At 37.9% G+C, this 21,633-nt stretch overlaps 1 protein-coding gene across 1 annotated transcript in view; it reads left to right on the top strand.

Moving 5' to 3' along the window:
* The window catches only part of CLSTN1 (calsyntenin 1), a 46,426-nt gene that overhangs the window by 6,503 nt on the left and 18,290 nt on the right, over positions 1–21,633 (top strand). Inside the window, exons 2-5 of the mRNA XM_010577527.1 lie at positions 9,502–9,624; positions 16,607–16,636; positions 18,061–18,256; positions 20,438–20,646. Of these exons, the coding sequence (XP_010575829.1) occupies positions 9,502–9,624; positions 16,607–16,636; positions 18,061–18,256; positions 20,438–20,646 (558 nt within the window). The remainder of the gene's footprint in view (positions 1–9,501; positions 9,625–16,606; positions 16,637–18,060; positions 18,257–20,437; positions 20,647–21,633) is intronic.

Below are 21,633 nucleotides of genomic sequence, written 5' to 3' on the forward strand. Positions count from 1 at the left end.
ATAACGGCGGTGGCCGAGGCGGGCAGAGGTCGTCACTTGTTGCGGGGGAAGGATTCCGCTGGCGAAACGCAGCGAGACCCACCGCCCGGTCCGGTCCGGTCCGCCCGGCCGCTGGAAACGCCGAGCTCTTTCAGGGCTTGGTGAGGCGTCGGCGTGCGCCGGGTAGAGCCGAGACGGGGCTTGGGCTCGTGAGAGAGCCGTGATGGCCAGCGGAATGGGAAGGGGAAATAAAACACCCCGGAGAGCCCCTGGGGAGCCTAGCCTTGGGGCTGACGTAAAGAAGACTCGTTTGGTTGTGAGCGAGAAGAGAGAGCTGTGCTAAACCTTCGGCGAGACGGCATTTTTAAACGTTGGCCTTGTGGCTATTGATTGATCTTGTGGAGTAAAAGTATACGCATTGCAGGTCTCCTCCTGAGCAGATTTCAGTAAGAGGCTTGCGAGCGCTTCCTTACCTGAAGGTTACCCCTTGAATTGAGAGTGCCATTTCTGCAAGATTTAGCTGATCATATGATGAGGTTTGAGATCTTGCGTTTAATTTAAATGTAGATCAGAAGTGCGGCTTTAAAATGGCTTGCAAATACGTTGAAGGGAAGTTCTTGATCTTAAACAAAAAGAGCTCGTTAAGGACACATCTTGCTGCAATTTCCCTACATAGGATCAAGAAGCTGCTGCTGTAGTAAGTTGTCTACCAACTGTTTAGATAGTGGCCATAATTTACCTATCCAATATCTCTCAAGTACAACCTCTTCACCAGTTTCCTTGGAACCATTAAATTTAGCTCTTACCACACCAATACAGAAGCACAATTTCATTGAATTGCTAGGCTTTTGCATCACTCGAAATTAAGAATAAAACTAAGATCAAAAACCATTTTCAAAGAAAGCTAATATGTACTTGGAAATGAATGGCAAATTTAGATAGCATTACACAGGACAGCTCTGTTAGTCAGGTCTTCTGCAGGTACAGGCTGTACTTTTTTTTTCAGTCGAATCTACAGAGCTGCTGGACTGCAGGTCCTGATCTGTTTAAACTTCATCGCGCATAACTGAGTTACAGTATGGTTCGGCTTAGTACATGCGGTTGCCTTAGTCCTCACGATGTTTTGGCTGCTCTAGGTAGGCTGGTTAATAATGTTATGTGAAGATGCATTTAATGACAAGTATGCTCTGGAGAGCACCTGGAAAGCTGCTAGGGCAACTCGCTTTCTTTTCCCTGTTGTTAGGAGAAACATTTGTTTGGAAGTGTTTATGGTAGACTTTCAGTTTTGTGCTGTATTGTCAGTTCGTTTTTTTTTCAAGTACAGCTTCATTTTTTTCATCTGTGACTTTAAAAGTCCTTGCTGCTGAGGTCGCTAAGATTTATTGTAAGTGGTGAGAACTGAATTCCGTTTGGTTCACTAATGTGCAGAGATGGACTGGAAAGGCTACGCCAGAGTGGCGAGTTCCACTCTCCAGTCCTGTGTGTTCCTGTGGTTGGAACAGGGGAGTGAAAAGTGGTTTCTTTTTTGATGATGGAAAGAAATGGAAGTAGCTTTTGGGGGGATGTGGTCTTACACAAAAGTTAGGTGTGAGCTAGCTGACCTACCATCTTCCCTGTAGTTATTTTAAGGGGTGCAAAGAGTGGCTTCACGTTCTAGAGAGGCATATTCCTGTCCAGCTGATGCAGAACTCTTAATTTAACTGCATTTATCTTGTAATTGGTCAAGTGGACCCAATTATTTTTAAGCTTGTTGGACTAACGTTGGAATGGAAAAGCAGTAATTAGCAGTGCATTCAAATAGTCTTTGTCAAAGTGAAGCAATTGGATATTTATCAACAGAGCTGAATGGGGAGTGGAATGGAGTGACTTTTCAGATGAAAAGGCAGTGCATCTGAATGGCTGCTGCTTCCATAGTTACTGACCAGGTAGAGCAATATACCTCTGTTGCCTTGGGCCCCTTCCAGCTTATTGTCATTTAGGAAGGGTATTGATCAAAATAATACGATCTTGAGGAAGCTTCGCTGATCCGTGATTATTTCAGGAAGTTATGTGGTGCTATGAATGTCTTAGCTCCAAACCACAAACCACTTTCTTGCTACCACAGTCTTACTGCAGATGTTTCTTTGACACAGGAACAGACTTTATAATATAGGACTGGTGGTTAGGTTTCTATCTCCTTTTTAGAGACAGGGAAATTTAAGACTACCCTAAAGCATTATGAAGAGTCAGTCTGGCTATTTATGGGGGCTGTGGGTTTTTTTTTCCTCTAAGGATTTATGAAAGTAAGAGACCACCAAGAAGAGACAAAATTAACCAGTGCTGGACCTTTCTATGATGCATAGTGCTTGGGAAAGCATAATATATAGCCATCTCTTAATGCAAACAATTTTCATCTCTTTTTCTGTATATAGTATATAAAATAATACACTACTCTGGAAACTGAGATGAAGGAGGGATGGTCTGGGCAAGCATGGTTTACTTAATGTGTTTGGAATACTATCATGCCAGTTGTCTTCTCGCGTGTTATTAGACTGCAGGTTGTGCTGTCTGTGCCAAGTTATCGGGAAAATTTATCAACAGAAACTTTTCTAGACTTGTAAGTATACCTTTGATTTGAGGTCTTAATGTTTCTGCAGACTTGAAATCACCAGTTTCAGAGTAGTGCAAAGAGGTTTTTTTAAGAAGGACAGAAGCTAGGCTCACAGACTTCCCATTTCTCCTGGAAGTTAGAAGGCTTGAAGTTAAATGCAGATCAGGCCACAGGACAGCATCATGTGAACAGATTAAATTAGGATTCTGGTATTCTGGGTAAAGCGGCATTTTCTGCTGTGAAAATCTAAGTATCTGATAGCTTAGTGGCTTGTGGCTATGAAAGTTCTGCAGAGGAGAAAAAACTTGTGTAGTCATTGGCGTTTTCTCAACACAAGCACTTTTACCATTTTTCTGAGCCTTACCATTCTATTTAGTTGTATTCAGAGAAGTCTCTCTGAAGTTTTGTTTATGATATTAAGGGGCATACATCTTGTAGCATTATCGTTATTGTCAAAGACAGAAGCAATACGTCAAAACATGGGAGAGTTTACTAAGTCGGAAGCCTTGGTCTTAAATAAATCTTGTTTTGCACTCTGATTTATTTGATTCGTACTGATTGACTCACATTGGCTTCAGTAGGGACTAAACCTCCTTAGGAGCCTTTAGAAAGTATTACTAGAAACCTCAGTGCCTTTGAAGAACTGTCTGTCCTTTGTTTATAGTATTAGGTCTCATCTCACTTGCTTTGTATTCAGATTGAAAACAAGTTGCTGCTACTGCTCCCAGTTGGTTTCCCTGGTTTTAAGTGGAGTCAACAAGTAGAGCCAGAAGTGCTGGCTATACTGAGATGATGCTGGCTGTATTTGTAAATAAGATTCCCTTTCAAGGAGTGAAGTTTATAAATGTTACAACAGTTAGAAAGTAAGTGATTTCCACTCTTGCACTATAATTAGCAACATTTAAGAGAACATTTATGAAATTAGTGTTTACAGTTAGGGGCTTATGTTTTCTATTTCAGTGTTCTGTTTAGTTTAAAACATTTTAAATTTCACTTCAAGAATTAAGGCTTTGTTGCCTTAATCCTATTTAGACTGTTCCGTGGTGGGATATTTTTGTTTTGCTGTTTTCCCTGCCAGGCTTTTATCCAAATTGAAATTTGGTCAGTATATTCTCTGCAGTCTTTGGCACTCTGAACATTTCTTCTGCTGCAGTTGTGGATAATAAAAATTGGAACTAGTTTCTAGTCAGTCATTTGTATGTACCTTAGTTTCAGGCTTACAGCAAAACTTCCACGTGTCCTTGTACAAATGAAATCAGATTTAGACAACTGGTTCAGTGTAGAACAGGAAACTCTCTGTAAGTGGTGATAAACCAGAGATTTTTCACTAGGCAAAATACAGTTTAATAAAACCTGTTGAATTCCTACAGCCATGAGCTTGAATACGGTGTTTTGGAGAATTAGTGGTAATTGTACAGGCTCAAACTGTAGGCACCTGACAATTTATAAACATTACCTTGTGCTCCCAATGTATGACAGTTGAGCTTCCAGAGCACAAATTACAAGTGCTCCTTAACTGTGGCAAAGAATCCAAGATAGAGATCTGAAACTGTGGGATGAATTTCAACCACCTGATTTTCCTTCAGTTAGAAACAGTAGAGGCTAATGTTAGTGGATGCCCATGCCCTTAGCCAATTCCTCTCCTAGTGCAGATCCATCCCCCTATATTTTGTTACTGTCTACCATTCTCGTGTCCCAGTAATGGAAATTGTAGTTTGTCTGGAAAACCCATATAGGTAAGAAAAGTTCCGTGCTATCAAGAAACTCAGCATTTAAGCAGAATTTGTGTTCAGTTTTATCCCATTGTTTGTACCTGGTTGTAAGACGATTTTTGATAAAATTCTAGGTATGAGAAGACCCAATTAAATAAATACAATAAATGTTTTCATTACCACTGATACTTTTCAAGTTGTTTGTATACAAAGTTAATCCTCACCCTTTTCTAATAGAAAACAGAGGCACAGCTCTGAATTGCAGGCTGATGAGTGTAGGGCAGGATCAGAACACGCATTATCATCAGGCCGTGCTACACCCTTTCGTATTAAACTTTGCTTTCAGGTTGGAGAAGGCACATTTTGTTGTGTAGATCTTTACTCCTTAGCTAACTATATTTTTCTGTGGTTATGTACTATACAAAGTTGTTCTTTTGATGATATTGCTTGAAATTTCATCAGAACAGTACTAAATTACAAATATTCAAGCTAAGACGTGCCTCAGTTTTTATCATCTCACTGAAAGGCATGTTTGTATTTTCTTACATCAAAAGGAGTACAATTAAACAGAAGATGTACAGTAATCAAAATTTTTGTCAGACCTTCAGGACAGGAGTAAAGGACTGTACTCAGTTCATTGAGTGCAGTTTGAATTGACAGAGAGTACAATTCTCTTTCTATGCAATCTCTGGATTTTTCATAAAGTCTCAAAGGTGGATTTGAAAAATGAATATTTCATGTTTATCTGCTGTCACTAGATTGAGAATCTAGCTTTCAGACTCTAGTACTTGTTACTGAGTTCATTCAATGTGTTTTACCAGTTAATTCTTAAGAAATTGTTTTGACATAAATCATCTTGATCTAGTTCTAAAGATGTGTAAATAACACTATGTATTAGAAGTAGTTATCCAGAAGAAAAAATATTTTCAGCTACAGCCCTTTCTGGTTGAGGTGTGCCTAAATCTTTAGTGATGTAGGTGCCAGATCCCATTTAAGTCAAATGAACTTCTGACCACTTGTAAGTAGATAACCAGAGTCCTCAGAAGGGACTTTGATAAGTACATTTAATTTTAATACGTTCGCATTCAAATACTAGAACTGAATTTTGATTGTCTTAAGATTATAGCTTTTGATTAAAGATTCCATACTAGCCCTAAACCCCATTACCCTGCCTACATATTCATTTACATTCATCAGTTCTTTTAAACAACAGGAAAAAGTTGCTGCTAGTTATCTGATGGGTTGCATTCTGCAGCATCAGCCATTGCTGTTGGTGAAGCATCCTTTCTTTGAGGTACATTCCTTTTTCTGCAGAACAGTCAGTAGTAGTTCCAGTCAGTATTAGTAAAAGCTGGTCTGTTCTGTTTGATGAGAAACTGAGCACATAAACCTAGAGCAAATGGTATGGTAAAAACCAGTGTTCAAGGCACGCATCACATCAGGCACCTCCTATAGCTTAGAAGCAATTATCTTTAGATAAACCATGTTAGGTGGCTTGTGCTCACCTTGCAGATGCATGTGCAGTCATTGCTTGGCAGCAGTAAAGGCTCTAGCATGAGCTTTACAATTCAATTTGCTACCTGGAAAAAGAGGTATGCTTAGCTGTCTTTTAAATTTTTTTTGGCCGCTAAAAACTAAGTAGAAGTCAGCTTGCTGTGTTGTGCCAGGGTGGCTTCCCCCACTTGACTAGATTAAATGCTAGTTGGGATTTACAACAGATTCCAGTTGAGGCGCTTACAAATAGTGTGAATATTGTATTTCAAGGAAACCAGGGTAGTTTATCCCAGTTAAATGGCAAGAGATTAACAGCTCAGGGCACTTTGTTAGTGTCAAGCTTGGAACAGGCCGACTGTTTTGGTTTGAAATTAACAGTCTGGCTTTGAACAAATTTCTCTGTAGATTTCGGGAGTTTTGTGACAGTTAAAGAGGAAAAAAAATGTGAAAGGATAGTTTTCAGTCCAACGTTTAATAATGTTTAAGCCAACTAGGATTAGAAGAATACTTGGTTCAATTTCACAGTTGGTTCAAGGGAAGCAGTAATGTATTGCTAATAAGCTGTGCCTCATATTTCAAATGCTAGCTTGAGAATTTCTTACAGTATCTGGTTATGCTAGAGTCAGTAGATCACAAATACGGATAACGGGCCTTTCCTGGATATTCAGCAGTAAGTTTGGTGTTTTAAAACCCAGTGATGTTTAGCCTTCATAAACACAAAGGGATTTAAGCTTTATGTTTTAAAATCTGGTGATGTTTTAGCCTTCCTAAACACAAAGGGGTTTAAGCTTTATGATTTTATTGTCTACAGCACAATAAAAGGACATGACTTTGCTTTTAACTGGGTCTGTTGTTTGAAGGTTCACTAGACTCTGCAGATGCTTAGCATACTCATAATTCTGTTCCTATGTGGTTACAGTACTTCAACCTTTTATAGAACTCCCTACCCTACAGTAGTGGGATTTAGTGTAGGTTGCTAAATTAGGAGAAGGTTTCTCAGTGCTTTAAAAAAAAAAAAAAAAGTTGTAATCTACGTTCAGAAGCATTAGAATGGAGATGGATTTTTTTCTGGTAGAGATCTGTTCTAGTATTTTATACTAGGTCCTTGCAGAGACTAAGATGAACGGATGAAAGAACTCCGATACGTTCAGTTGAGGTATAACTGCCCCGCATGCACTGACAGAAAAATACACAACTGTGTCCTTCTCGTGCTCCGAACAGACGTAGCTGTATTAGTGAAACACTTTTCTTTAGACCAGATTTGACCTGAGAGACATGTTTCAATTGGGGACTCACACTTCAACAGTTATTGGCGCCTTGCCTCTGAGGGAGGAATGATGTGTTAGTCCCTTTGAGCATGATGAAGTTTGTTTTAAAACGCCAAGTTCCTGGGAGGGTGCTGCAGCAGTGTACTTCTCTGGGTAAATAGAACAATGTGCCTGACATTTAGCTGGCTATTTGGTATGCTGAATATTGAAAGCATGCCCATGTGAGTGTATTGAGGCAATAAAGATAGTGTTGCCATATTGAGTAAAACCACATGGTGGTAATTAAACACTGTTTGCATTAAAATAGTTTGTTGTGAGTTCTCTCTTGCTGCATTATTATGTATGAAGGTACTGTATCCTGTCTAGCAGTTTGTTGCTACTAACCAGTAAAAGATTGCAGATGAAAGCATACTGGGAAAGGATTATGGTTTCCTGTATAAGTGCTCTACCTCTAGGTTTAATCATTTGTTTAAATGTCCTTTTATCACTGTTTTTTTTAATTCCCCTGGGTAAGCACATGACAGACATCATGAACCCATTTTAGTTTGTTGGAGAGGCAAGATTCAAAAGTCTAGGTTAGCCTTACACCTCTGCCTCTTTTGACAATCTGCTTATATAATTCTTTAGAAAGGTGAAATAGCAGTACTCAACTGTGTTAAAATAGTGATCTAGCTGTAGTATATAATTTTCTGTGATTGCACAGAGATTTATTTCAGAAGTTGCATGTACTTGATCTCGTGAAGACCAAAACCTGGGTGATGTCACTTACTGAATGCTGTTTGGTATGTTTGTTATAACCTCTAGCAAAGCATTTCTTACATTTGACTGTACATCACTTGCTGAAGATGACTTGGTTTTGTGTGGTAAGGAGCAGTGTTCAGGCCCTCTAGATTAATGTTTTCCGTAGTGTCTAAGCAGCTAGATACGTACAACCTTCCAGAATTAGATCTACAAAATTAGTATAAATTTAAGAAGCAGGAGTATGTGATAGCCTGAGAGGTTTTTTGAAGTAGCAGATATACATTGCCCAAAACAATTTAGGTGAAACTGTTGCATGTAGAACCTCAGCATGAAGAGAGCTAGACCAAGAGAAACAGCATATTCAACTGTCAAGAGGAATTAGTTATTACATCACATATACTGGTTCTGTGGGCTACAAGCTGTGTTTATCATTGGAGAGCATAACATGAAGATAAATATTTAATAATCAGTGCACTCTCACATTGGATTCTCATGTAGTAGATGATAACCTAGTAGATAACGTATGATTTTGTCTTGTGTCTTTTGTGATGTACTAGAAAAAACTGTTTCTGCAAGCTGACAAGGAAAGATACTGCACTTACTTGCAGCAAAGGAAGAAGACCAGTCATCTGAAACATGCTCAAGTGATTGGTGTATAGATTCTTCTGTGCAGAGTTGAAGAATGCTTTTATGGGCAATCTCTTAGTGGAGTTTTCCAGTTTCTTAAGGCTAACTACTAAATAAGTGAAATAAAAAGTAGTCAGTATTTAACTCAGATTTCAAGGCATTCTATTAGATGACAGAAGAGGCCTGAGATTTTGGTCCCTTCTTCCAGTAGTGTTTGAAATCTGCATTAGGCATACGCTGGATTAAAGAGCACAAAGTACAAGTCCTCCAAGCCCAGCAAGGCCTGGAACGCGTGTGTTGTGTCTTTGCGGCGGGGTGTGGGGCTGCGAAGCGGGTACCTTGCCCTTTTCGATTGCCTCTCCTCTCTCTTCCTTTCTTGCATTTTGCGTAGTTCCTTAGCTTCTGCAGAACTCCTGGAGTCCTCCTCTACCTGGGATGCCATATAAATGACTGGTAAAACTGATAAGAAAGGTTCTAGATAGAGATCTTACACTGGGACAGAAATGTCTCTCATTCCCTGTTTGTTTCCTTGGCAAGTGTCCTTAGGCCTTATGTAGAAATTAGTTAAGTTTGATCTCTTTTCCACCTGTTCTCTTAATGATAATTAAAAACCCCAAACAAGACAAAATGCTGAAACTGGAAAAAGCCTTCACATTCTAAAGAATAGTCCTCCAACTGGTTCCCAGGTTTTCCAAGTTGGAGAGAAGCAGAGTGTAAACAAACCCTTGTGTTTCATGTTGGCCAATCTTTTCTCATTTGGTGCGGAATATAGGTTTTTCTAGGGTCACACTTGGCACTGATGGCAGCAGCTCCCCATCTCTGTTAGAAGGTTTTTGAATTGCACTTCAGGGGCATCTTAAATCCCAGCATAGTTAAGAGACTAGATTGTCTGAGTTACTTTTGGAAAGCCTACAGGGACACTGAACTCTTCTGAACAGGATTTTGTCTCAAATTTTTTAATTTAGTAAAATGCTGGTTCAGATTTAGAAAAATGGAAGAGGAAGATATTTAAATCAGTATTATATAAAGAATTTTTTAAAGAAGTTGTCCATTTCAAACATTTTGACTTTGTACTTTGTTTTCCTTTCAGTTAACAAGCACAAGCCATGGATTGAAACAACCTATCATGGTATAGTTACAGAAAATGACAACATGGTGCTCTTGGACCCCCCTTTAATAGCCCTGGACAAAGATGCTCCTCTGCGTTTTGCAGGTAAAGAATTCATGTGCATTTCTTTTTTTAAGAAGTGGAAATGCTTTCTTCATGACAAATGTTACTTAGCGTGTTTTCCCTAACAGTAGCATAATGTTTCAAAGCTTTTAGACCCTAGGAAATGTTTGTGCATGGACCAGAGTTTTATGTCATATTTGCATCCATAAATATACAGCTGTATCCAAATACCCAGACCAGAGAGTACCCCATATTGCAGGTATTCCATGCTTCTTTCAATTTCATGTGTATGTGTTAATTTTTCTGTTTTGTTGGGGGCTCTTTTGGTGTGGGTTTTTTTGTTGTTGCTTTTGCATAGTGTCTAACCTTCTTCCTCAGTCCTCTGGAGTCCACATTTCACAGCGTTCAGTCTGGGAGTTCTGAAACAAGTATTTTCTTATCATTCTGAAGAGAGGTTTTGGGTTTCTTAGTGTTGTTCATTTGTGTCTTACTAGATTGAAAACAGTAGTTAGCAGAATTAAGATTGTATTTCTTCCGTGCGGTATTTGGACTTAGAATTCCTGTAGAAATCTAGACTTTCTGTGATAAGCTTGCTTAGCAGTTTGGGGCATTTTAAAAAATGGACGGCCTCTTCTACCTGAAGAAAAGGCTTTTTCTCCTCTAACAAAGAGTACAGAGAATGGTGCATAAGCCATTTGCAAAACGTTAGGCTAACTCTTCACTTTCAACATAGGACTGAGAGACGACAGTTTTCTTACAAACTTCCACGGTAGTTTTTTCTCTGGAAACTACTGTTCTAAGAATACTATATTCGTTAATTGGATGCAGTATTATGGAAGGTATGTTTTTGGTTTGACAAAATACTAGAAAACTGTGTTTCAAGAATACTATTGGGTATCTGCAGGTACTTAAATTATTTGTAGTGGATAACGCAAGCTTAAATTAGATACTTGCAGAAGCTTACTTGGTTGAGTGAAATTTGAGGGCTAAGAACCCTAGTAAAATACCTAGAGGATGTGACAGTAGCCATTTTTGGGAACATTGCTTAGCCTGGTGTCAAGGAGGAGTGTTTAAATCAACAGCCATTTGAAATGTTCAGCATGCTAACTGCATTGTGTGCTACAGTATTATGGCAACTGGGTCACAATTTCTTAAAGTGGTACTTAAAAGTAACAGTGTTGTTGCATTATCGTAAGGCTGTAATTATCTCCAAGGCTATCTTACAAATTCAGGAAGTTCAGAGATAATGGTAAACCTCTGAAATTCAAACTTTCTCATGCATTGGATACACATGGTGGAGGCTCTTAAATGATCTTAACTGGAAGTAAAACTGCTGTCTATGAACAAAAAACTTTTCCAAATGAGGAAGCTTGTATTGGGATACATAAAATCCGTTAAGTATAAAGAGGTATAGGAAGGCTGACTTGCGTACTTGGTGATTAGGAGAATATGAATGATCTCTCACAGTTCTTAAGTGCTTTAAATGTAAGCGCTGGTAGTTTGACAGCATTGAATAGATTTTGAAAATGGCGATTTTATATCTCTTGGTGGATAGTAAAGTTTTCTTGAGTGCTCGATATCATGAAGCTTTTAGAAAGTACTGGCAGATTATCTTCAAATATATTGTCAAACTTGCAGAGGAAAATCCGATGTCAAAGTATCTCTTCGAATGGCACTACTTTTCCATTGTGTTGATCTAAATTGTATAAACCTGCTTTCATTTAATGAACTTTTTTACCAACTGGAAGTTGGTTTTGTTAAATGTTTGTATAAACATTATATATTTTGGCTTTCAAAACCTAACAATTCTTAAGCAGCAGCAGAACAATGGATTTAAAGTAATTATCTTAAATTCTGAGTATAGCATGCTAATGTTGTAAAGAAATTTTCCTCGATATGACTCTGTTGGATTTAAATTGCGTAAATTTTGAATGACTGTGCTATGGGAATCTACAAAAGTATTTGTCTACCATTAAATGGAACAATACTTGCATCTGTCTTTGAGGAGGCCAAATGTGGGAGACGTGCTGAATCAGCGTTATCGATTCTAGTTGGTGGTGCTGTAGTTATGTCCTAGGACGGAGAATAGCATTGTTGTTGTCCAGCAGCATCTATGTGGGTGTTTAAGTGTGAGAAGCCCATTAGATCAGTGACATGTTTTCACAGCAAAACAAAGCATTTTCAGGATTAAGTGGTTGTTTCAGCCCTAACTGGTATATTCCTACTTATAAATCAAATTTATTCATGCTTCAAAAGGTTGGATATTTTAATTAACTGTGCCCCCTAGCTGAGCTGTGAAACTTTTGAACTGTCTGCAGGTTTAAAATATTTTAAATAGAGCTTTTTGCTTTATTTCAATTTTGAGCGTGTCGAAACATCTTGAAACTAATTCATTTAAATGCTTTGTAGTACATGAACTGTGGGGCAAGTAAAAATAATATTTTATTGCTTTGCTCACTCTGTGCTGTGGGTAGGATCCTAAAATTCAGGTGTGCAAAAATAAGTAGGGTTATATAGACATTTATTTCTAGCGTAATTTGTATGGTTTTACAGCTGAAACGACACACTTTTGAAAACAGAGCTTTAATATAGTCATGCCACGTTGCCTCATCATGCTGCCCAACGTGTAGCGACCCTATGGAATCACTGTTTTGTACCATGATTGTTACAGATCTGCTTGAGAAGACAATGCATTTTCTTCTTCATCAGTGAAACTTTTCTGTGTTGCAAATTGAGTCATGTCGGAATTTGATCCAAAATTGTTTAGCTGAAAAAAATAAAATAAAGGACAGCTGCCTTTTCTATTGTACATTACAGTAATTTGTGTCCAAAATCAGTTTTAATGTCTGAAGCTCTCAGTATGGATTTCCCCTTTGCTATGCAAAAAGGAATTGAATTTTTATTGCATTTGAAACAAACGATATTGTATCTGGATGCCTTCACATCGCTGAATGTGTTCAGTTATGAGAGTATAACGCAGGGTCTTGCTAGCAAGTTGTTTGAAATGTTTCCCTTGTGGAAGGAAATGTTTCCTTGGTTTTTTGATGTGTCTGTAATAGGATTTTAGTCCCTCTTCCCGCACCCCACCCCTAGAGAAAACCACCTCTCAGCCACAATACTTTATTTTCGCCTTACTAATCTGGGATGCAAGAATTATTTTTGTGGGGGTTAGGAATTTTTTTACTTAGAGCATGAATATACATAGAGCTTTGAAAATGATCTTGCAGAATCTCGATTCGTTCTTTGAAAAAAAAAAAAAAAAAAAACCAAACCAAAAAACAAATCCACCAAGCCTTTCTGTCAGCCTCTCCCCGGAGGTGTGTGGGGTTCCCGTGTCCCAGTGGGCGAGCGCTGATGCCGTGTTTCCACAGTGCAGTGCCAAGCCGTGTTTGTTTAGGGCAGGGAGCTGTGCTGACGTCCTGTCTGCAGCAGGTCGGTGTGTAATGCAGCACTCGGCTGGGTGGTGGTTGTAAAGAAATTATATGTAGAGAAGACAAATGACACTGTGTAATCAAACAGAGATTTTGATCTTGTTACATCCAATGAGCGATTCGATGAGCGTACAACAAATATGTCACACAGCCGGTTGGCAAACCAAAGAGGAATTTGTGTTGTGATAGTATTTCAGCCATTTTTGCATCAAATTTAAGGCATGCGTGAAGTGACATTTTATACCTACCGTGCGTACAAATGCACACTGAAATGGACCTATCACTAATTGTGAAATTTAAAATTGGTTTGCTTTTTAACAGTATTGTGTGGTACTAAGAAATACTTGTTTAGGAGGCGTTCTAAAGGTACTGAAATGGGAGGCTTTCCTAAAGGCTTTCCATGATGCTCCTGTAGACTGCTGTTTGGTTAGAGCTGGGAGAATATACTGCCTTGCCTTCCGTGGAACGGAAATGTAGAGGGATAGCTGACTCCAAAGTCTCAAGAGTGTCTAGTCAAATACTGTATGTCCAGTTTAAATATCTTAAGAACCTTTTTTATAACTATATAATTGTTTTACATCGTTATAACAGTAGAGAAAGAGATAGAACAATAAAAATCAACAAAACCTTAAAATTCTACCAAATCCTCACTGTAATTTGATTGTGCTGCACTAGAAAGGAGAAATACAGAATGCCTTTAGGATACAGGATTACCGTATGTTTTCTGGCTAGCTAAAGTTCCACAAACCTGTGTGATCTGTAAAATGAAATGTTTTTTCAACTGTGATTACAGCTGAGTGAAACACAGTAAAGTTCTGTCCTAGTTCCGATTTACTTAGCTGAACAATTTCCAATGTATCAAATATAAACTAATTTACAGATTGATCATCATTGTGTTCTAAGATTACGAATAGTAAAAATTTATTTCAGTAATGTACCTTAACATTAGAATGGAATGAGAAAAAGCGTTAAGCTTATGTGACATAGCATGAAACCTTAGGGAGCATGGTATGGAACTAAGCTTACTTATGGCAATGAAAAAAAATTCACTGCCAAGAATTCTGTAATCACAGAAGAGCCATACCTATACTGTATAAATATATGCATTTCATAACTGAGATGAAAATATAATCTGTGTATGGGCATATTAATCTGTAAATTGTCTTATTTGTCTTAAAACAGCTCTGTAATGGTCTGTAATGCATTTTTGAGAAAAGAGGGGGAGCTTTAATTTTTTAAATACTTTGTACTTTAGGGAATTATTCCTTTTTGCTTCTTTTCATTGCAGAGACACTTTGAAGAAGGGAATTTAAAAAGCCTGTTAGGTTGGGAGCTCTGCATTTTCTTGTTTAGAGCGTTTATAAGTAACACCATAGTTTTTTATGCATTATAAGTTCTACAGCCACAAGAACCTTGTCTGTGTAGTAATAAAAGGGCTTTTTGTTAATCTCACTTGTGTGAAGTGACAGATATGGTTGTATCAGGTCAGTTATTGTTCTGAGAAACATCTGGCAGGAATTGAGCTATAGTACACCTTGAACAGAAGCTTTGCACCTTAAAAAGCACCTGGAGACATACGGATATTTACCAGAGAGCTTGCTTACGTCTTATGCTCAGGAGTCAAAAATATAATACCTGAACTTCCTAGCAGCCAAACTGGTGTTGGTGCCAGAGTTAAAGGTCGCTTCAGATGGTACAGAACTGACCAGTTTTTAAACAGCCTCCCCTTCTTGCAAATAGGTAGTTGCTGTAGTAATACATTTCTCCCCCTTCTTTCCATTATCAGGCTTTCTGCTTTAATGTTCCCTTCCATATATTTTTTTCCTGTAATCTTAATGTTTCACACAATGCTTGACTCTCAGGGTTAGAGTTGCAGGGCATTGGTGTGCAGGAGTAAGAGATGTGGAGTATTTCAGAGCTCGCAGTTGGAATGTAGCTTCTGGCTAATCAGCGGTGTCAGCCACGAATTTAAGCAGTGTAAAATTTTCTTGAATGATCCTATTGCCAAAACACATTAAAATCCAGGATTATATTTATATCCTGTGTAAGAATAGACTGAAATAAATTATGTGGGTGCCACAAGAGGCAGCATACTTGGTGCATTAAAATAAAGAGCTGATTATAAATCTAGAGATTACCTGAAGTGAGTTTCAGGGGGAACTTAATGAGAGCTATTTCAGAAACTGGCTCCTTTTAAAACGAAGGACTACAAATCATGATACATTGTAAGGTATTTTTCCTCAATTATATTTCTGCTTCAATATTAAACTGTAAATTTGTCTTTTTAAGAAGAATATTTCTCTGTAACTGTAGTGCCTCATCTCTTTGTAATGCCACTTTAGAATGGAGACTTGAATAACTGTATTACTGCAAGTTGTCTGAAATATGTGAGAATTAACAGGAGATCTGCTAGAAGTGATTTTAAAGATACAGGTCTGCTTTGTTGTACTGGAATCCAGGTCAAAGATGATGGTAATCAGGAAAAAATAATTGATAAGCTGGATGATATGTAAAAAGGTGATAGTTTGGGGTTTTAACAAATTATGATTTCTAGGGGAGTAAAGAACAGGGTTAACTGTCATTTCATTAAAACCGTGAAACCATTCCAGGTACCTATCACAGTCATCTAATACCATTGTAAAATTCAGTTATATCGGAGATCTCCTTGTAAGTGTGGAAGATCCAGAACACCGTGGAAGCCTGTACTTTTCTGGAGTGGCTGGCAGGGGCAAGGCAGGCTACTCTAGGGCATCTTCAGTACTAGTAGATGAGTATATTTGAGTACCTGAATCTCTTCTGTCCAGCATTACAGTATTTCAGCAGTAGAATAAAATGATAGAAGCCGTTGGTTACTTGTTGAACCTGGAAAAGCTGTATGCTACTAGGAAAATACATGCTCCTTCCCACCCCCACCCCCCCACATTTCTTACATGTAAAGCTTTTATGTTCATTGGGACCACAATTTAATGTGTATATTTTTTAATCACGAATTACGGCAATACTGTCAAGTTGAGTTTGACATAGAATTTAAATTTTGCAAATGCTAGGTGTTACAAACCTAGACTGATAAAAATTCATGTGGAAACGCAAAAATCTCATGCCTCCCCCCCCCCCCCCCCAGAACACAAAACGGGAATATGAAGTTTTTTCATTGTAGAAACATGGTGGTTTCAGTATAATAGATACAAACTTGTTTAAATTATTTAATGTGTCTTCTTTAAATAGAATAGTACAAATAAGTTCTGATGAAAATTCTACTTTATGGATAGTACTTCATCGACATGGAATTTTGAAAATATCTTTCATTTAGTAGTTGGTATTAAAAAAAGACAAAAAAAACCCCAATAAGCCTTTTGATAAATTTATTAAATACTTCAAAATTTTACAAATGACAACCTGGAGTTAAAACATAAAATTATATTTAACCTAACTAAAACTCTAAAATCGTAACAGTTACAGCAAATCACCACTGGATTTTAAAATACAATTTTTCCAAAGCTTTTCTGTGTAATGTGTACATCTTTGCCTTTTCCTTATTTGCTCCCTTTCAACCTTTCCTGTTACTGACTTGGGTTTATCTTTTCTCCCTTTAGAGAGTTTTGAGGTGACAGTCACCAAAGAAGGTGATAAAGGGTTCTTTCTATCCCTTTTATGAATATTAACCTACTAACTTTGGTTATGAAATGGGGAATCAGCACTTAAACAGAAGATCCTGTCATGCTCTTTTGTCCCATTTATTCTCCCAGTTTTTTTCTATTTTAAAATATATTGATTAAAAACGGTTATGTAATCAAACCCTTGGTTAGAAATATCTGTAAATCAGACATCCATTTGAACCATTTTGGGATTATTTTACATTGTATGGACACTGAAGAAGTTGGTTTGGGGCAAATTGGTGTTTTCTAGTATTTTCATTGATAGCTTACTACTTTGGGACATCTTAAGTTTTTTCATATGCTTTGTGAAGTAATACTTAACTGCCGAAGCATTATAACACCTTCCCTGCAGTACACTTCCTTCAGTACGTTTAAAATCTGAATCAAACACCTTTTTTTGAATACCTCTAGACATGTTTACAGTAGGAGTGCGTTCTTGGTACTATGATACCACTGCAACTACAATAGCAAAACAGTGTTTTCTGTTGATGTAAGAAAATCACCTTTAAAACGTAACAAGTTACACAGGTAAAAACACAGTGTAGGTGATCAAACTGTTTATTGAGTGGCTTTTGTTAGCACAGCTGGGTGTGCTAGGCTCACTCTGCAGAATGTGCTGACAGATGGACCTAGCTGTGCTGGCAAGAGGTCTTGTAGTGTAATCTTAGGCTTAGATGTCTTTTTAAATGAGGTACTAGGGACTTCTCTTGCAAGTTTGTTAGGATGAAGAGCTTGAATAGAAAGGAAAGCCTACTAAATCGTTCCACGTGAGAGCTTCCTTGACTAACATATTTGGTCTGTGTTAGTAGATAGCTGTTGAAATGGATGCCTGAGAAGTTGGTATTTCTACCTTTCTCATTCAGTAGTTTATTTTGATTCCCTAATTTTAGCCAGGTACATTGCACAGGAAGACTTTGATCTGTTGACAGAATTTCTGTAATTATGGTGCTGAACCTATACTTGAAGCTTTTTCATCCCTTGACTTGTAACTGTGCATTTTAACCTTTTGCTCTGGTCAAAATAAACAAGCTGCCCAGCTGCTCCCAGTAGCTTGGCATAGAAGATACTACCAGTGGCCTTGGCTGTATGCTCTCATAAGATCTACTCGTATCCTAGAGCTATCTCAAGTACTCCTGTGAAATGCCTGTCTACATTTCTCTTTTTCTCTTTTGTATTCCTGCATGAATGGATGCAAAGTAAACAAGTTGCTTGGAAGGCAGACGTATGCTTCTTTTTACTAAAGTTCCCAGAAATCACTCATTTTAAAGCACAGTGCTCTTGCTTTGTCCACAGACCCTCACAAACCCTTGGCTGCAAAATATTTGGTTATTTATTTAAAAAATGTGTGATAATTTTGACCAGTTCTAACCCCTCTTACTTTGAATCTGTAGGTGAGATTTGTGGATTTAAAATTCACGGGCAAAATGTTCCCTTTGAAGCAGTGGTAGTGGATAAATCCACTGGTGAGGGAATAATACGCTCTAAAGAAAAGCTTGACTGTGAACTACAGAAGGACTACACATTCACCATACAGGCCTATGACTGTGGAAAGGGACCAGATGGAGCGAATGCAAAAAAATCCCACAAGTAAGTAAATCTGTGGTGGGCTGAGGGGAAGCTTGGTTTCAAGTGGTCTCCTGCTTCACAGTGTGATTTATGGTCTGTGTATTTAGAGTAAATGTAAACCAGGTGTTAATACTGGAAGACTTTCGTACAATGGTAATACAAATAGCAGCAAAATGGAAATGAACTGTTTTGATGATACTGCTTTAGTCTAGATGATACTGTAGTCTAGATGATACTGCTTTATCCCTTGATGTTTCTGAATTTACATTAGAAAATAGCGTGGAGATAGAAGCAGGAAAACTGTTGAAATAGCTAAAATCTGGCTTGAGTTGACATAAAGAGTTTGCATGAGATACCAAGCCTGGACATTGTTTCAGAATTCAGTTTCTAAAAGCAAAAAACTGGTCCAAGAAGTCAGTCTGTATTAAACTTGACAAAATGGAAAAGGATACATGTTGCTGTCATTTCCAGACAGCCTTGCCAAAAATACCGAGGTCAATAGCATAAGGTTAATCTCTGCCTAGATTAAAGAATGGGAACAAAGCAATCTTTAGCTAATCTTTATCTAAAGAAAAAAACCGCAATGTAAAATGCTCTCTAGAAAAATCCACTTGAGAATAACTGTTTAACACCCTGGTGTAAACATCTGCAGAGCATGTGGAAGATTACCATTTGTGTGAAGCAAAGAAGGGCATAAATAAGATGAGGAATAGACTAGCAGCAGTCCTCTTGGTGACAAATACAACCTTGTCACTCTGTAGCTGTATGCTTCAAATAGGCAGCAGAAAGTTATCTCCTTAAGGATTACACTTATGGAAAATAGGTATGCCCTTAAACTCTGTTTGATGTTCAATTTGACTTTTCAAGAAAGATTTCAAGGAGACAGATGGCAACAAATGATTTGTTGGGTTGGCTGGAATTACATTCTTTGTTCAGTTTGATAGTGACAGTTCCTTCTCCGCACTGTAGAACTTACCTATAATTTTTTTACCTGTGCTGGTTAATCGAGTTCTAAACTTTCTTCCGATGGCCCTAGTAAAAATGATGGTTATCCAAATTCATGGTTATGTAATGAACCAGTACAGCGCTAGCAGTATGCTCTGCAACTCTTCTTTTCTGCCAGCAGAATGATGGGTTTCCAAGACCTGCACCTACAAACCACTGTTGAAATTTCTCTGGCCCATGGCTGTCTGTGTTGTGGGTTTTTTGTGGCTTTTGACCATCTTGGAGTTTAGCCCTTAAAGTCAAGAATATAAAGTGTGTTTGGTACAGAAGGCCATATTTTGTGGCATTTATTTAGCACATAGGTTAAAATGAAACCCTGATGCCTTTTTTTGTTTGTTTTGTGGGGTTTTTTTTAGCATAAGCATTAGAAAACTTTTCCTTTTATGGAAGGACTGTAGTGATGGAATTCTTTATTAGTTTACATTCCAGATGCTTTTCATTATTCACCTTTTCTCCTTGGGTATTGACAGAAACTGCATTATTTTCCTATTCCGTATATACCAGCAATTGGTGACAAGCATGAAAGGACAGAATTCAAGATCCAATCTGTTTGGGATTAGATGGCTAGCTATATGTTGTCTTAAAGTGTATCTTCCACTTCTGTGATTCTTCCATTTAAATTGTCTGATCTCTCATTCCTACATCAAGAAATAAGCCAGTTTTCACTGACTTACACAGCTCAGTATTTTGTTAGCAAAAGAAAGCTATTTAAATGCACTTGACTGAGCTCTTAGTCTAAGACCAGTCTTAACTGTCATTCTTATTCACATGAAATAAAAATTGGGTGTTTATATCAAATACTCTGACAGCAGGAAAGAACTAGAAGGATTGTACGGTTTTAACAGAAGTAAAAGCCTGTTTTGTCATAGCTGTATTTTGTTGTATTTCTGTAAAATGGCGGCAATTTAATAGTTGCAATACAAGGGTTTGAATTTTATTTGCAAGTAAACAGGGATAGTAAGCAATAACCTAGAACTACACTGAATTATATAGCGACGCACTGGAAAAACCCACTGCTTTCCTAGTTAGGGTAGTTGAGATTGTTAGTTTTGTTAGTCTCATTGGTCACTTCTTTCCAGGAACTTAAATTCTGAAGGATAGCTTCATCTGTAAGAGAGGGAGCTGTTTTATCAGATTCCTTGCATCAATAGGAGTTTTGCAATATATAGGAAACTGACCTTTCTGTTTTATTTCCAGAGCAACAGTACATATTCAGGTGAACGATGTTAATGAGTATGCTCCTGTGTTCAAAGAGAAGTCATACAAAGCAACAGTTATTGAAGGGAAGAGGTATGACAACATCTTGAAAGTGGAAGCAGTGGATGCAGATTGTTCACCTCAGTTCAGCCAGATTTGCAATTATGAAATTGTAACTCCGGATGTACCTTTTGCTATTGACAAAGACGGTAAGAATATGATGCGAGACGGAGTGGGAATTACTATAATTTTCTGCCCTAAGAATGGGGCTTCAAGCTGGTCAGCATAAAACTATAGCAAGCCCATTTTAACCCTTTCCTACAACATAGTTAAATGGAGGTGTTCACTTTAGCAGTTTGAATTGGTAAGGAAAAGTGGGATGTCTTTCAATGCCAATACCATGTGCTATCTACTGATGTAAGGAGCAGATGGTGTGTTGCATGTGTGGTGTTTCTTGTAAAATGCTTTTCAAAATAAAGGAAATATGGTAGCTGTATTATGTTTTAAACCGGCTCTTGGTAGGATTTTTTTTTTTCCCCCTGTAGTTTTCTATTCTGTATTAGGATAGCTTTTGCTAATTAGCTTTCAAAATGGGATTCCATGTGTGCTTTTCACATCTGAGATGCTTATATGTGGCTCTGGAGTTCACAGTATCATGGGTATTGGTTTTGAAGTATAGTGATTTGTTTAGGTCATTTCCTTTCTGCTGGTGATCTCTGGACCCTTCAAAATCTATAGACTGCTTCTAGGGGTTCAGGCAAGCTGATTAAGCAAAGCAAAACAGTTTTTAGTGGGCTTTAGTTTGAGGTTTTGGGGGATCCACATTGCCAATGGATAATTTTCATGGGTGTGCAAATTTTTAAAAACTGAAGAGAATCCTGGCATGTGCCAAACAATTTATGTGCCAGTTACCACCTACAAACAGTTTCATTTTGAGTAATATAATGTACTGTGAAGAGCCTGATAAGTATATACCTGCTGTTCTGTGTATGTGCTCTCATCTTGAGATTTTTAAGGATCTGGGCCTGATGTCTGGCATTGAAAAGTCAGATAGTGAAGGGCTAAATCACTTGCAGGTGTGTCTGTTAAAGTCTTGGTACCTGTATGAAGTATATAGGTGGTGTCTGGATGCATTTAATGCAGCAATGAACCTGAGAAATGAGTAGATACTGATGTCTGATGATTGCTTTTTTTTC

Source organism: Haliaeetus leucocephalus, unplaced genomic scaffold (assembly GCF_000737465.1).
Source record: "Haliaeetus leucocephalus isolate CR32 unplaced genomic scaffold, Haliaeetus_leucocephalus-4.0 Scaffold556, whole genome shotgun sequence".
In the NCBI taxonomy this organism is placed as follows: Eukaryota; Metazoa; Chordata; class Aves; order Accipitriformes; family Accipitridae; genus Haliaeetus; species Haliaeetus leucocephalus.